The sequence below is a fragment of the Hylobates moloch genome, unplaced genomic scaffold (assembly GCF_009828535.3).
Source record: "Hylobates moloch isolate HMO894 unplaced genomic scaffold, HMol_V3 SCAFFOLD_14, whole genome shotgun sequence".
Lineage (NCBI taxonomy): Eukaryota > Metazoa > Chordata > Mammalia > Primates > Hylobatidae > Hylobates > Hylobates moloch.
In genome coordinates this window covers 71,858,901-71,871,034 of record NW_026652289.1, presented here as the reverse complement: position 1 = coordinate 71,871,034, position 12,134 = coordinate 71,858,901, and the positions used below count along the sequence as shown (strand labels likewise).

At 43.6% G+C, this 12,134-nt stretch overlaps 2 protein-coding genes across 9 annotated transcripts in view; both read left to right on the top strand.

Moving 5' to 3' along the window:
- The window catches only part of GANC (glucosidase alpha, neutral C), an 87,336-nt gene extending 83,868 nt beyond the window's left edge, over nt 1–3,468 (top strand). For all 8 annotated transcript variants that reach the window (XM_032176029.2, XM_058427771.1, XM_058427775.1 and 5 more), the window contains 2 exons: nt 1,137–1,240; nt 1,843–3,468. In XM_032176029.2, the coding sequence (XP_032031920.1) occupies nt 1,137–1,240; nt 1,843–1,952 (214 nt within the window). In that variant the 3' untranslated portion in view covers nt 1,953–3,468. The remainder of the gene's footprint in view (nt 1–1,136; nt 1,241–1,842) is intronic.
- Nucleotides 3,469–4,130: 662 nt separating this feature from the next.
- Nucleotides 4,131–12,134, top strand: part of CAPN3 (calpain 3) — a 64,230-nt gene continuing 56,226 nt past the window's right edge. The window contains exons 1-2 of the mRNA XM_032176033.2: nt 4,131–4,244; nt 9,809–10,381. Of these exons, the coding sequence (XP_032031924.1) occupies nt 10,073–10,381 (309 nt within the window). The 5' untranslated portion in view covers nt 4,131–4,244; nt 9,809–10,072. The remainder of the gene's footprint in view (nt 4,245–9,808; nt 10,382–12,134) is intronic.

Sequence of the window (12,134 nt, the reverse complement as noted above, 5' to 3'; positions counted from 1 at the left end):
TGTATTTTTAGTAGAGACAGGGTTTCTCCATGTTGGTCAGCCTGGTCCCGACCTCAGGTGATCTGCCCACCTCGGCCTCCCAAAGTGCTGGGATTACAGGCGTGAGCCACTGCGCCCATTCCCCCCAACTTTCTAAAAAATAAAAAAGGACTTAATTTAAGCCCCCACTAATTCCATTCATTCATCCATTCACCAATTCACTAAATATCTGATTTATTACAATTTGATTATAATATCCAAGTCACATTTGTAACTTTTGTGTTCTTCAGTTATTTTTCAAATAACTTGTTAAAGAGAGCCTGATTTGGCCACTAGTTAGCTGTTCCTTGGTACACAGAGTCGTCTTTTTTTTTTTTTTTTTTTTTTTGAGACAGAGTTTTGCTCTTGTCGCCCAGGCTGGAGTGCAGCGGCATGATCTCAGCTCACTGCAACCTCTGCCTCCCAGGTTCAAGCAATTCTCCTGCCTCAGCCTCCTGAGTAGCTGGGATTACAGATGCCCACCACCACGCCTGGCTAATTTTTTGTATTTTTTTAGTAGAGACGGGGTTTCGTCATGTTGGGCAGGCTGGTCTCGAACTCCTGACCTCAGGTGATCCGCCCACGTTGGCCTCCCAAAGTGCTGGGATTACAGACATGAGCCCCCATGCCCAGCCGAGTCGTCTTTTATTATTATTATTATTATTTTGAGATGGAGTCTCACTTTATCACCCAGTCTGGAGTGCAGTGATGCGATCTCAGCTCACTGCAACCTCCACCTCCCAGGTTCGGGGGATTCTCGTGTCTCAGCCTCCCAAGTAGCTGGGACTACAGGCACCCACCACCACTCCTGGCTAATTTTTGTATTTTTAGTAGAGACAGGATTTTGCCGTGTTGCCCAGGCTGGTCTTGAACTCCTGGCCTCAAGTGATCTGCCCACCTCGGCCTCCCAAAGTGCTGGGATTACAGGTGTGAGCCACCGTGCCTAGGTCTTTTATTATCATCTTTTATTATCTCTTCATCCTAGTAATATGACTCCTATATGGATCATGCTTTCAAGGGACAGATGGGAGAGGAACTCACAAGGTTGGACATGTTGAACTGGTGGCCACTTCAAACCCCCATCCCTCTCCTTTTAATACTGTTTGTATCTATTCCAGTTCTGCTGACCAGAGGGGTCATTATCCCAGCAAGTGTGTGGTGGAGCAGATCTTGGTCTTAGGCTTCAGGAAGGAGCCATCTTCTGTGACTACCCACTCATCTGGTGAGAAAGCAGTCCATTCTTACCTCACCATTTGTTTTTATAAACAGAAGTATCTGCAGTGAAATGATTAGTCCCCAAACAGACATAATATGCTGAACCTGAGTGGACTGTGTGCTTTCAGGTAGAGGCGAAATATACTAGTCTGTAGAATAAATGAGGCCATCTTGCGTGTCTTCATGAATTGATCTTTCTGCTCACTTTTAAAGTTTTTCTAAGGAAACTTATTTGGGGCTTGAAATAATATCATAGCTTCTCTGAATATTTGTTTAAACTATAGCTGCCTGAAGACCTGAAGAATCCTACTTATGTGTTTGGAGTTTATGAAAGGGCAGGATGGGACTTACATCCTTCCTTGCTTCCTAAAGTTCTTGGACAAATTTATTTGTTCCTTACGGTTTCTTTTCAACCAATCTTGCGGTCAAAACAATGAAGTTTTCCACGTTTCTAAAACTTCGTGGAAGTTCATGGGTAAAAGTGCTATTAATTTGGAGTGGGGTATAAGGTTTTATGATACAGTGAGAAAACATTTCAGATTTGGAGAAAAGACTTTTCCCTTCTAGAGATTCATCACAATTTCCCTCTTTTATTGTCTTGCTATTTAGATGGTAAAGATCAGCCTGTGGCTTTTACGTATTGTGCCAAAACATCCACCCTGAGCCTGGAGAAGCTCTCGCTCAACATTGCCACTGACTGGGAGGTCCGCATCATATGACAAAGAACTGCCCCTGGTGACGTGAGCAGGGACCTGCCTGCCCCTTTCAACCTTTCCCCTCGCCTTTTTTGAGATTTTTGCTGCAATCTGTTTGCCTTCCCTGAATCAAAATAATCTTTCATTCGTCACCATTATACTAATGAACAATAGATTTCATGTTTTAAAATTTCAGATTTTACATATTAAGATGTACTAACAATATTCCTTGTATCAAACATCTCCTTTTCTCCTGGATACGTAGCCCTGAGACATTTATAGCGTTTGGGAGTCTTCTGTTGCTTCCATTCCTTGAGCAGGGCTGCGTGGGTCTGTTTTAATGTGGGCCGAGCCTACCTGGGCAGCCCATTTGCCAGGGCTTGCCTCAGGCCATGCAGCATTGGCACTCTGGCTGCAGCAGCTGAGTTGCTCAAGGCCAGTCTCCAAGTGGACAGCAGCCTCTGGTACTCCCCCCGGTTGTCTTCCACCCACATGGACTGGGCAAAGCAGCCCTCTTCTGTGTGCACAGCATACGCTGCAGCAGTGGGAGTTATTCTCCCCTAGAGATCGACTTGGCAGCATGAAGGATTCTTTTCTCTTTCATGCTTCTCAGGCTCAATAGTTTCTAATTAATCTTAAAATCCATGTCTTTTAAATTGTTTTTTTAATGAAGTGCTGTTTACTAACCAAATAATGTTTATAACATGAGTAAGCTATAATTAATAACAATGAAATAAATACCCATGTACCCACCACTGGACTTCAGAAGTAGAACTCATGACTGGGACTAGGATGAGGCAAGGGGGCCCTGGCCTTGGGCACAAAATGTAAGGGATGCCAAAAAATACAGTAATCAAAATAAGTAATATTTCAATCCAATATTTTTAAAAATCAAAATGCAAAAAAACCATGATAAACAAAATATTAAAATTTAAAAGACAGGATTAGTATTACTGAGTTTTCCTTTTGTCCCAGGCTCTAATATGGCTTGGCATGGGGCAGAACATTACAACATACCAGTCGTGTCATGGTGCCCAAGGCTCCGCAGACCTCAGTGGCTCCCTGCTGCCTGCCACAGCATCTGTTTTGGCAGCCTCAACTCCTCAGCATTCCTCAACACTCACCTCTTCTTATCAGGCTTCCTCCACTTAGCAACTTGCTAACGGCCACCTCTGTGCCTTCTGATCCCTGGGCACCAATATCCTCCTGCCCTTACCATCCTTCCAGGCCCAACTCAAATCCCACTTTCCCATGAAGCCTAACTACGTGAACACCCGTACCCCCATACCCATTAGCAGTGATTTTGCCCTTCCCTGTAATGCTGTCCCACTTATAACTGTGCTCTACTTAGCATTCTCAGGGATCATACCTTAATGTTTTCAGTATGTCTCCGTTCTCCAACTAGATTGTATGTCCCTCAAGAGCATGTTCTATTTCTCTTCTATCTGACAGGGCACTATTATACCTGACTTTCAGTAACTGTTAGCTGTGATTGGTTAGCTGGTGGATTTAATTGATTAAAAAATTACAATTGAACGTATTTCCATCTGATTTACTTTTCTGATACAAGATTCTTCCCAAAGGCAATCAACATTGTGCATTTCCTTGTGGACACATTTCATAGTATGAGTTGAGATTTGAGCTCTGCACCATATGTAAGCTCACAGAGACCTGCACAGATTCTTTGCTCCTATTTCTGTGTTTTGCAGTTGAGAAGAAAGGAGCAACCTTATATTAGCTGAAGCCATGGTGCCTATCTTCAAATTTCCCTTGCCAACCTAAAATAAAACTTAGCCAGAAGACTGGGTGCTCCTCCCTAATATAAATGATATAGCATTTAAAGTTGAATAAGAACTATCTTTAGGTCAACATTTATTGCACATCTAGTCTTCCGTTTAAAATATTGTTGGAGGAATGGAGCAGTAACTAGTAGAGTAAGTTAATGAGGAACTGCTATGTTTTGACCCAAATCTATATTGAAACATTTGGCTAGAGACAAGTGGAGAGAGCCTGGGTGTTTTTAATGGTTTTCTGCTCTTATTGCTTCTCACACTTTACCTACCTCCCATTTTTGAATTTGTGTACCAGAGAGCAATATGGGGCTGAGTTGGCCTACAGGTATTAAGTTACTTTTTTGTGGCTAATTCTTAATATGGTTTCAAGGAAAGTGGATTTTATATAAGAAATTTTATTCATTTCAACAGGGTTCCTAAAAAAGCTCTAAAATGAATGCATAGTGTCTTAACTTCAAGATGTAAATGTCAAGGAATGAGTTGGCAAATCAGTTTAAAAACACAGACTACCCAACAGAAAAATGTAAGTATAATCTTTCAGGATGGCAATCTGGCAACAATATAAAAAATATTTTAATTTTAATAAAAATACGTGAGGTCTCACTATGTTGCCAAGGCTAGTCTTGAACTCCCAGACTCAAACGATCCTCCTGCCTTGACCTCCCAAAGTGCTGGGGCTATAGGCATGAGCCGCTGTGCCCGGCCTTACCTCCTCTCTTGGGACAGTTGGCAACATTGGAATGGGATCTTTTGATTACATGGTAATTTTTTTACTTTTGAGCATTGTATTAGGATCATATAGAAGAATTTTCTTGGTTTTAAGAAAAATACAATTCTGGAGTTTGGTTTGTGTGCAGAATTCCTTCACTTTGTCACATCCTTTTCACTATCAAGGCATCAAAATGATAAGCAGCAGAAACACAGTCAAAGCACATAAACACTGGGAGTTGAATAGTTTTTAGCTAATTAACCACTCTGCCTAAAAGCCTTAGTAATGAGATTCCTAGGATTTCCACCTACCAAACCCTCAGGCTACTTTAGACTAAAATAACTTCTCAGGCCAGGGGGTAGAAAGCCATCAGCAACTCCACTGGAAACAGGCTATCATATTAGCCACTGACAATGGAGGCCATATAGCTAGCATTCTAGGAGAAATAACAGAGACATTGGCATCTTATATCAGATCTGCTTGTCTCATGACAAGCCTTGCTAAAGGCTATAGTGCCACACCAAGACTTGCCAGAATTAGACAGCTGCTTCTTTTTTTTTTTTTTTTTTTTTTTTGAGACGGAATCTCGCTCTGTCACCCAGGATGGAGTGCAATGGCACGATCTCGGCTAACTGCAACCTCTGCCTTCCGGTTCAAGCGATTCTTCTGCCTCAGCATCCTGAGTAACTGGGATTACAGGCGTGTGCCACCAGGCCCAGCTAATTTTTGTATTTTTAGTAGAGATAGGTTTTCACCATGTTGGCCAGGCTGATCTTGAACTCCTGACCTCATGTGATCTGCCCGCCTCTGCCTCCCAAGGTGCAACAGCTGCTTCTTGACAGTTGCTTCCACCCAGGCCAATGGTATTAGATTGCTGTCCAATCAGAGCCCGGGGAAAGGGAGCCTGACTATTTACATGCAAGGATACAGAGATCTTATGCCTAATTCACATCAATTAAATCTTAGTCATGCATTTACTTCCAAGAAAATCAAGAGACCTGGAGTCTAGTTTGCCTCTACAGTGAACTGGCTGAGTGATCTTGGCCATAACATTTAACCTTTCTGGGCTTTGTTAAAGAACAGAGATAATCTCTAGACTGGGTGCAGTGGCTCACACTTGTAATCCCAGCACTTTGGGAGGCCAAGGCAGGGGGTTCAGTTGAGTTCAGGAGTTCGAGATCAACCTGGCCAATATGGTGAAGCCCCGTCTCTACTAAAAATGTAAAAATTAGCAGGGCATGGTGGCACATGCCTGTAATCTCAGCTATTCAGGAGACTGAGGCAGGAGAATCACTTGAACCCGGGAGGTGGAAGTTGCAGTGAGCTAAGATTGCACCAGTGCACTCCAGCCTGGTGACAGAGAGAGACTCCATCTAAAAAAAAAAAAAAGAGGGAGAGATAAGCTCTAAAATTTTGAGTTTTCTGATACTTAACTGTCAAAATACAGCAGATATCTCAAGTTTCCTCAGTTGTAAAATGGAATTAGTAAAACTTGCAGAGTTTTTCTACAAATTTAAAATATCTTATGTGTACAGAAAGGGAAAAATAGTAACATTGCCAGGGAGAAACCCAGTAAACATCACTTTAGGCAAGTGATCAAAGTTGACATCACCTGTAATAAAACCTATCAATATCGTATAACCCCAAATATGGTTTGAGGAGGTAGCCATGTCACTTCTGTGACAGTCTTCCCCTAAATCCATAACCTCAGTCTAATCATGTGAAAAATATCAGAGAAACCCAAATTTAGGGTCATTCTACAAAAACCTGACAAGTACTCTTCAAAAGTGTCAAGGTCATGAGAGACAAAGACTGTGGAATGATCAGAGACTGGAGGACACTAAGGACTTCTATCTTTGCAACTCTTTTGTAAGTCTAAAATTATTTTAAAATAAAAAGTTTTTTAAAGGTCTCTGTGAAGTGGCTAGCTCCCAGTAGGCACTTAATGAATGAGAGGTATTATAATGATAAGCAAAGACATTGCTTCCAATAGTGTTAGAAATCAAAGAAATGCTTCTTGGTGGAAAAGACAGAGCCATTAGTTGGCAATGCTGTGCAACAGAAACCATTCCAGCCACAGATATTACATGACAGTGGGTGAAATATGTTATAAAAACTAGTTCTTTATCCTTGAAGGGGCTTCTGGGAATTGAAATGTGCAGCTGTTTATGTGTTCATTATCTGCCCTTTGTTCATGGGCTCGAGTTGGACTTCTCCCTGATAGCATTGGTTTCCACAGCTGTGCCATTGAATAAACCTTGAGTTTGGACCTGTTCATCTGAGAGAATGTTTTATCCACAACAACTGACAGAGCAAAATGAATGGCACCTTGCCCTTTCTGTGTTTGATATGCCCACCCTGCTCTGACAAGAGGCTCGCTGCTGTCACACACTTCGGTTAGTTACTCACAGATGGTGCTGGCTGAGACAGCTGAGGAAAGAAAGCTCAGTGGGTATGTGGCCCAGGACAGCTCCTTCTCCTGGAGCAGATCAGCAGAGAAACTTTTATTGCACTGGCAAAGCCAGAAGTGTAAGAAATTCCTCTTTGCATAGGAAAATTTCATTCACCAGATATATAACATGTATTTATTAAGGGCCTTCTAAACCTGAGAGGGAAATGGGAACCCACTTCCCAGCCACACGGTCTTATGGGCAAATGGGAAGTTAAATAAGCAAAAACAATAAAGTGTGGGTCAGTGCTCTGAATTTCAGTGTGGGATAGAATGCTAGGCTGGGACCCAAACTTATGACAGTGGGGGAAAGAAACCCCACCTTTGCTGTCTATGCCACTGGTGACTTTGAGGGTGGAAGTCAGTCTTTTTGGTGCAGGCAGATAGGCCAGCCTCTGATTGGAGATGCTGCATACCACATGAGCCTGGGCAGATTATACCCATTCCTGTGCTGTCCACATAGCAGATATTCAGTTAATGCCCATTGAGTGAATGCTGATTTGCGTCAGTGAGTAAATGTATCATTCAACCTGATCTAACTCCAAAGTAATATTAAATTCAGGTCTTCTCTAACAACACCATTTATTGAGTGCTTAAGAAAATCCTGGCACTGTGTTAAATGTATTACATAAATTATTTAATTGTTACAAAAACCTAATAACAGAATGACTGTAATTGTACCTGTTTTATAGGTGAGAAATCTGAGACAGAAAGGAAGAAATAACTCACCTAAAGTTACACAGGCACAGCCAGTAAGGGGCCAACCTGGACTTTGAACCAAGGTGGTCAGTCACCAGAGACCACTGTCCTCTATTCTGCCTCTCCAAGACTAGTAAAAAGCCCTGGGCATTTTCTTGGAGGGACAGATGGCTAGGCTGATGGTTCCTGCAAGCCCAGACATAGAGTTCTTCAAAGCCGCAATCCCAGGGATCAGGAGGCTGATAGTACTCCCTATTTTACCTGTCACTTCCCACCTTCTTCCATAGCCTCTAATCTTGGATTATTGAGACTGATCGCATGGGAACAGGCATGACTGCAGCCTAGGACATGCCTCCACTCTGCCATACTTGAAATGTGGTCATCTCCTTATAGCCCAGGGAGCAGCTATTGTGGGTAGAAGACAAGGTGGAAGCCAGGCAGGCACTTCCCTTCCCCAGAGCCACTTATGCTCTCATCTAAGAGCCCTGAAACCAGGTGTGACATCCCAGGACTTGACAGGCAGTCTGGTTCAGTATCTAATTCCAACTTCTGTCTCAGATGCCTAATGTGGCATAGCTGAATGAGTCAACATATAACCTGTACAGTAAGTCCTCACTTAACATCATTGATAGGTGCTTGTAAACTGTGACTTTAACCAAAACATACCGTGTGCTATAGGGACTTAACTCTTGTTTATATCAGTTATATACCCCCAAATATGGTTTGAGGAGGTAGCCATGTCACATCTGTGACAGTCTTCCCCTATAACCTCAGTCTAATCATGTGAAAAATATCAGAGAAACCCAGATTTAGGGTCATTCTACAAAAACCTGACAAGTACTCTTCAAAAGTGTCAAGGTCATGAGAGACAAAGACTGTGGAATGATCAGAGACTGGAGGACACTAAGGACTTCAAGTAAGGCAGGTTTAGAAGGCCCTTAATAAATACGTGTTATATATCTGATGAATGAAATTTTCCTATGCAAAGAGGAATTTCTTACACTTCTAGCTTTGCCAGTGCAATAAAAGTTTCTCTGCTGATCTGCTCCAGGCGAAGGAGCTGTCCTGGGCCACATACCCACCGAGCTTTCTTTCCTCAGCTGTCTCAGCCAGCACCATCTGTGAGTAACTAACAGAAGTGTGTGACAGCAGCGAGCCTCTTGCCATATACATATACAGCCTACTGTATAGTGAAACCGTTTCCTGGTTTCACTATACAGTACATCATTTTGCTTAAAGTCACAGCTTACAAGAACCTATTGATGACATTAAGTGAGGATTTTCTGTACTCAGGTGCACTTTTTTTTTTTTTAAGATGGAGTCTCGTTCTGTCACCTGGGCTGGAGTGCAGTGGTGCGATCTGGGTTCACTACAACCTCTGCCTCCTGGGTTCAAGTGATTCTTCTGTCTCAGCCTCCCAAGTAGCTGGGATTACAGGCACCCGCCACCACGCCCGGCTTATTTTTGTATTTTTAGTAGAGACAGGGTTTCACTATTGTTGGCCAGGGTGGTCTCGAACTCCTGACCTCATGTGATCCACCCACTTCGGCCTCCCAAAGTGCTGAGATTACAGACGTGAGCCACATGGCCCGGCAGGTGCACTTTTTAGCAGATTCAGTCCCAGTGTTTATTTTGGGGATGGGAGAGACAAGAAGTGTCAAGGTCAAGTATGCAGGTAGAGACAGGGATTTTCTCAACTGAGGACTCTGCTGAATAGCATTTTCCATGCAGACATTTCCAATGAGCGCTGACCCCAGAACATTCTAGAAAAGATACCAAATCTAACATTGAATAATGTTCTGATATCCTAAAATTTTAGGACTAAAAATCATGTTGTCTAAAATTCACAGAATATTTTCGTAGAATTCAGTACCTCCCACTCACCCTAACTAGCTTTTTTGCAATATTGTTTTCCATTCATTTGATGGCCAGTAGTTGGGTGGTCTGTATAACTGCCCACTCAATAACATGTCAGCAGTTCTCAGCTTCTTTCCAGTGTTCACCTTACTCAGATACTCCCTTTTCATTTTCTGACAACACCAGCACTTCATGGCAACAGAAATGTCCCTAGCCAGGTTCTACTCTGTCTACCACGCAGTCTCTCTTGCTCTCATACTCACAGTGTTTCTTCACGTCTATTTTTAGTTTTCCTGGCTCAAGCATCTTCAGGCCACTGAAACATAACCCTCACTCCCTTTCTCTCTCCCTCTGGCATGCATGCTGCTGGTAGGAGACCCCAGGTCAACATTGCTTCAGAAATCCTTTAGCACTCATTTCTCAGGAGAACTTAACGGCTTCAGAATCACAGCTCGGTTTTTAAGATGGACATAACCTGTACGACCTTCTGATGGGCTTTCAGCTTCGAACTGGATGTGGCCACTTTTCTCTCAGATGACAGAATTACTCCAACTTCCCCTTTGCAGTTGCTTCCTTTCCTTGAAGGTAGCTGTATCTTGTTTTCTTTAAAAAGCTTTTTCTTCCAAAGTCACTTGCCATGCCGACCGTCATTAGCACATCTGTGGCTCCAAGGATATCGGCTGAGCCCCGGTCCCCAGGGCCAGTTCCTCACCCAGCCCAGAGCAAGGCCACCGAGGCTGGGGGTGGAAACCCAAGTGGCATCTATTCAGCCATCATCAGCCGCAATTTTCCTATTATCGGAGTGAAAGAGAAGACATTCGAGCAACTTCACAAGAAATATCTAGAAAAGAAAGTTCTTTATGTGGACCCTGAGTTCCCACCGGATGAGACTTCTCTCTTTTATAGCCAGAAGTTCCCCATCCAGTTCATCTGGAAGAGACCTCCGGTGAGTAGCTTCCTGCTTGCTGGCTGGGTGTTCCCCCCACAGAGGAGTCCTCCCACTCAGCACCTCCGGCAGCTCCGCTGTGCACATGGGCACTGGGGGAAGGATCCTGGCAGCAGCTCTGCTGGGCTCTGTCCTTAAGTGTGAAGCAGGGAGGACAGGAACAGGTCTCAGATATTTCACCAAATCTCAGCAAAATCCAGAAGGAGAGCAGGGGAGGTGGGGCTGATTCTCATGCTCTGGCTCTTTCTCTCTGGGGAAAAAAAAAAAAAAAAAAAAATCTTGCTTTTTATAAAAGTGGTTGGAACTCAGTTTAATTCATCCTGTAAAAATAAATATTCCTTTCTCAGAACAAATTCCAGACAGCCCAGATCTACCCGTTCATTTTAAATATCTTTCATCTTTGTAAGATTTTTTCAGTTTCTCTGGCTAAAATCATGATGTTATTCTTCTTTAATTTACCAGTGGCCATATCTTTCTGAAACACAGAAGCCCTAGAAAGAGGAGAGTCGTAAGCAAGGAATATTTTTTCATGCATAAAATGTTGGGGTTAGAGAGAGAGACCTAGCAATTGCTTTTGTGCACCTACCTCACCTCATAAGTGAGGAGTCAAGGCACACTAGAGTGAAATATATCTAGTGGGCACATGACAGAGCCCGGATTAAAACTTTCTGTTTTAGGAAACTCTCCCAGCCTCTGGGTTTCATTTATAGTGATCACCAGGAGGGAAATCACATTCCCCTGGCTCACCTCTCTGATCATCCCTCCAGTGTGACTCTTGTTCTTAATTCAAGAAATATTTATTGAGCATCTACTAGTGCCAGCACTAGGCAAGCAACTGGGGTGACAGCAGTAAGAAAGGCCAAAATTCCAGCTGTCTTGGAACCTAGGGTCCTGAAGGGAAGATGGGCATTGAACGAGAGTTACATTGTCACAAGACAATGTTCTGGGTGCCATGGGATCATGTGGCAAGGAGAGCTAACCTGGTCCAGGGAGACAAACCCTCCCTGAGGAAATGATGACAAGCTGAGACCCAATACTATTCATTAGCCATGGTTTTCTTTAACCTAAGGTGGGCCAGGCATGGTGGCTCACACCTATAATCCCAGCATTTTGGGAGGCCCAGGCTGGAGGATTGCTTGAGCCCAAGAGTTCGAGACCAGCCTGGGCAACAGGGCAAAAACCTATCTCTTTTGTACTAAAAATTCAAAAAATTATCCAGGCATGGTGGCACATGCCTGTGGTCCTAGCTACTTGGAGGCTGAGGTGGGAAGATTACCTGAACTCGGGAAGTCGAGGCAGTAGTGAGCCGAGATCATGCCACTGCACTCCAGGCTGGGTGACAGGAGTGAGACCCAGTCTCAAACAACAACAATAACAGCAACAAACATGAGGTGGAATACTCCACAACCCTGTGTATTCCATGGGGGCTCTTCCCGGTTCTATGGTAAGGCCCATAACTGTCCTGAAGGCCTTCAGTTTAGAAGATAACACTGCTCTGCTATCAGAGTAGTTGGACATGTCACAACCCCCTGCTGAAATATCTTCATTGACATCCCTCTCTCGGCCCTCACTGCCTTCAGGACAAGTCCAAACTCCTTAGCCAAGCCATAGGCCCTTCTCAGCTGGTCCCTGCCTACCTGTCCAGGCCCATCTCCATCCTCTTTCCCCAGATCCTGACACACCAGCAGTGCTTGGACATTTAGCTGCTCTGTGATTCCAAGTCTTCTCACACCGGGAGGCCTTTGCTCATGCT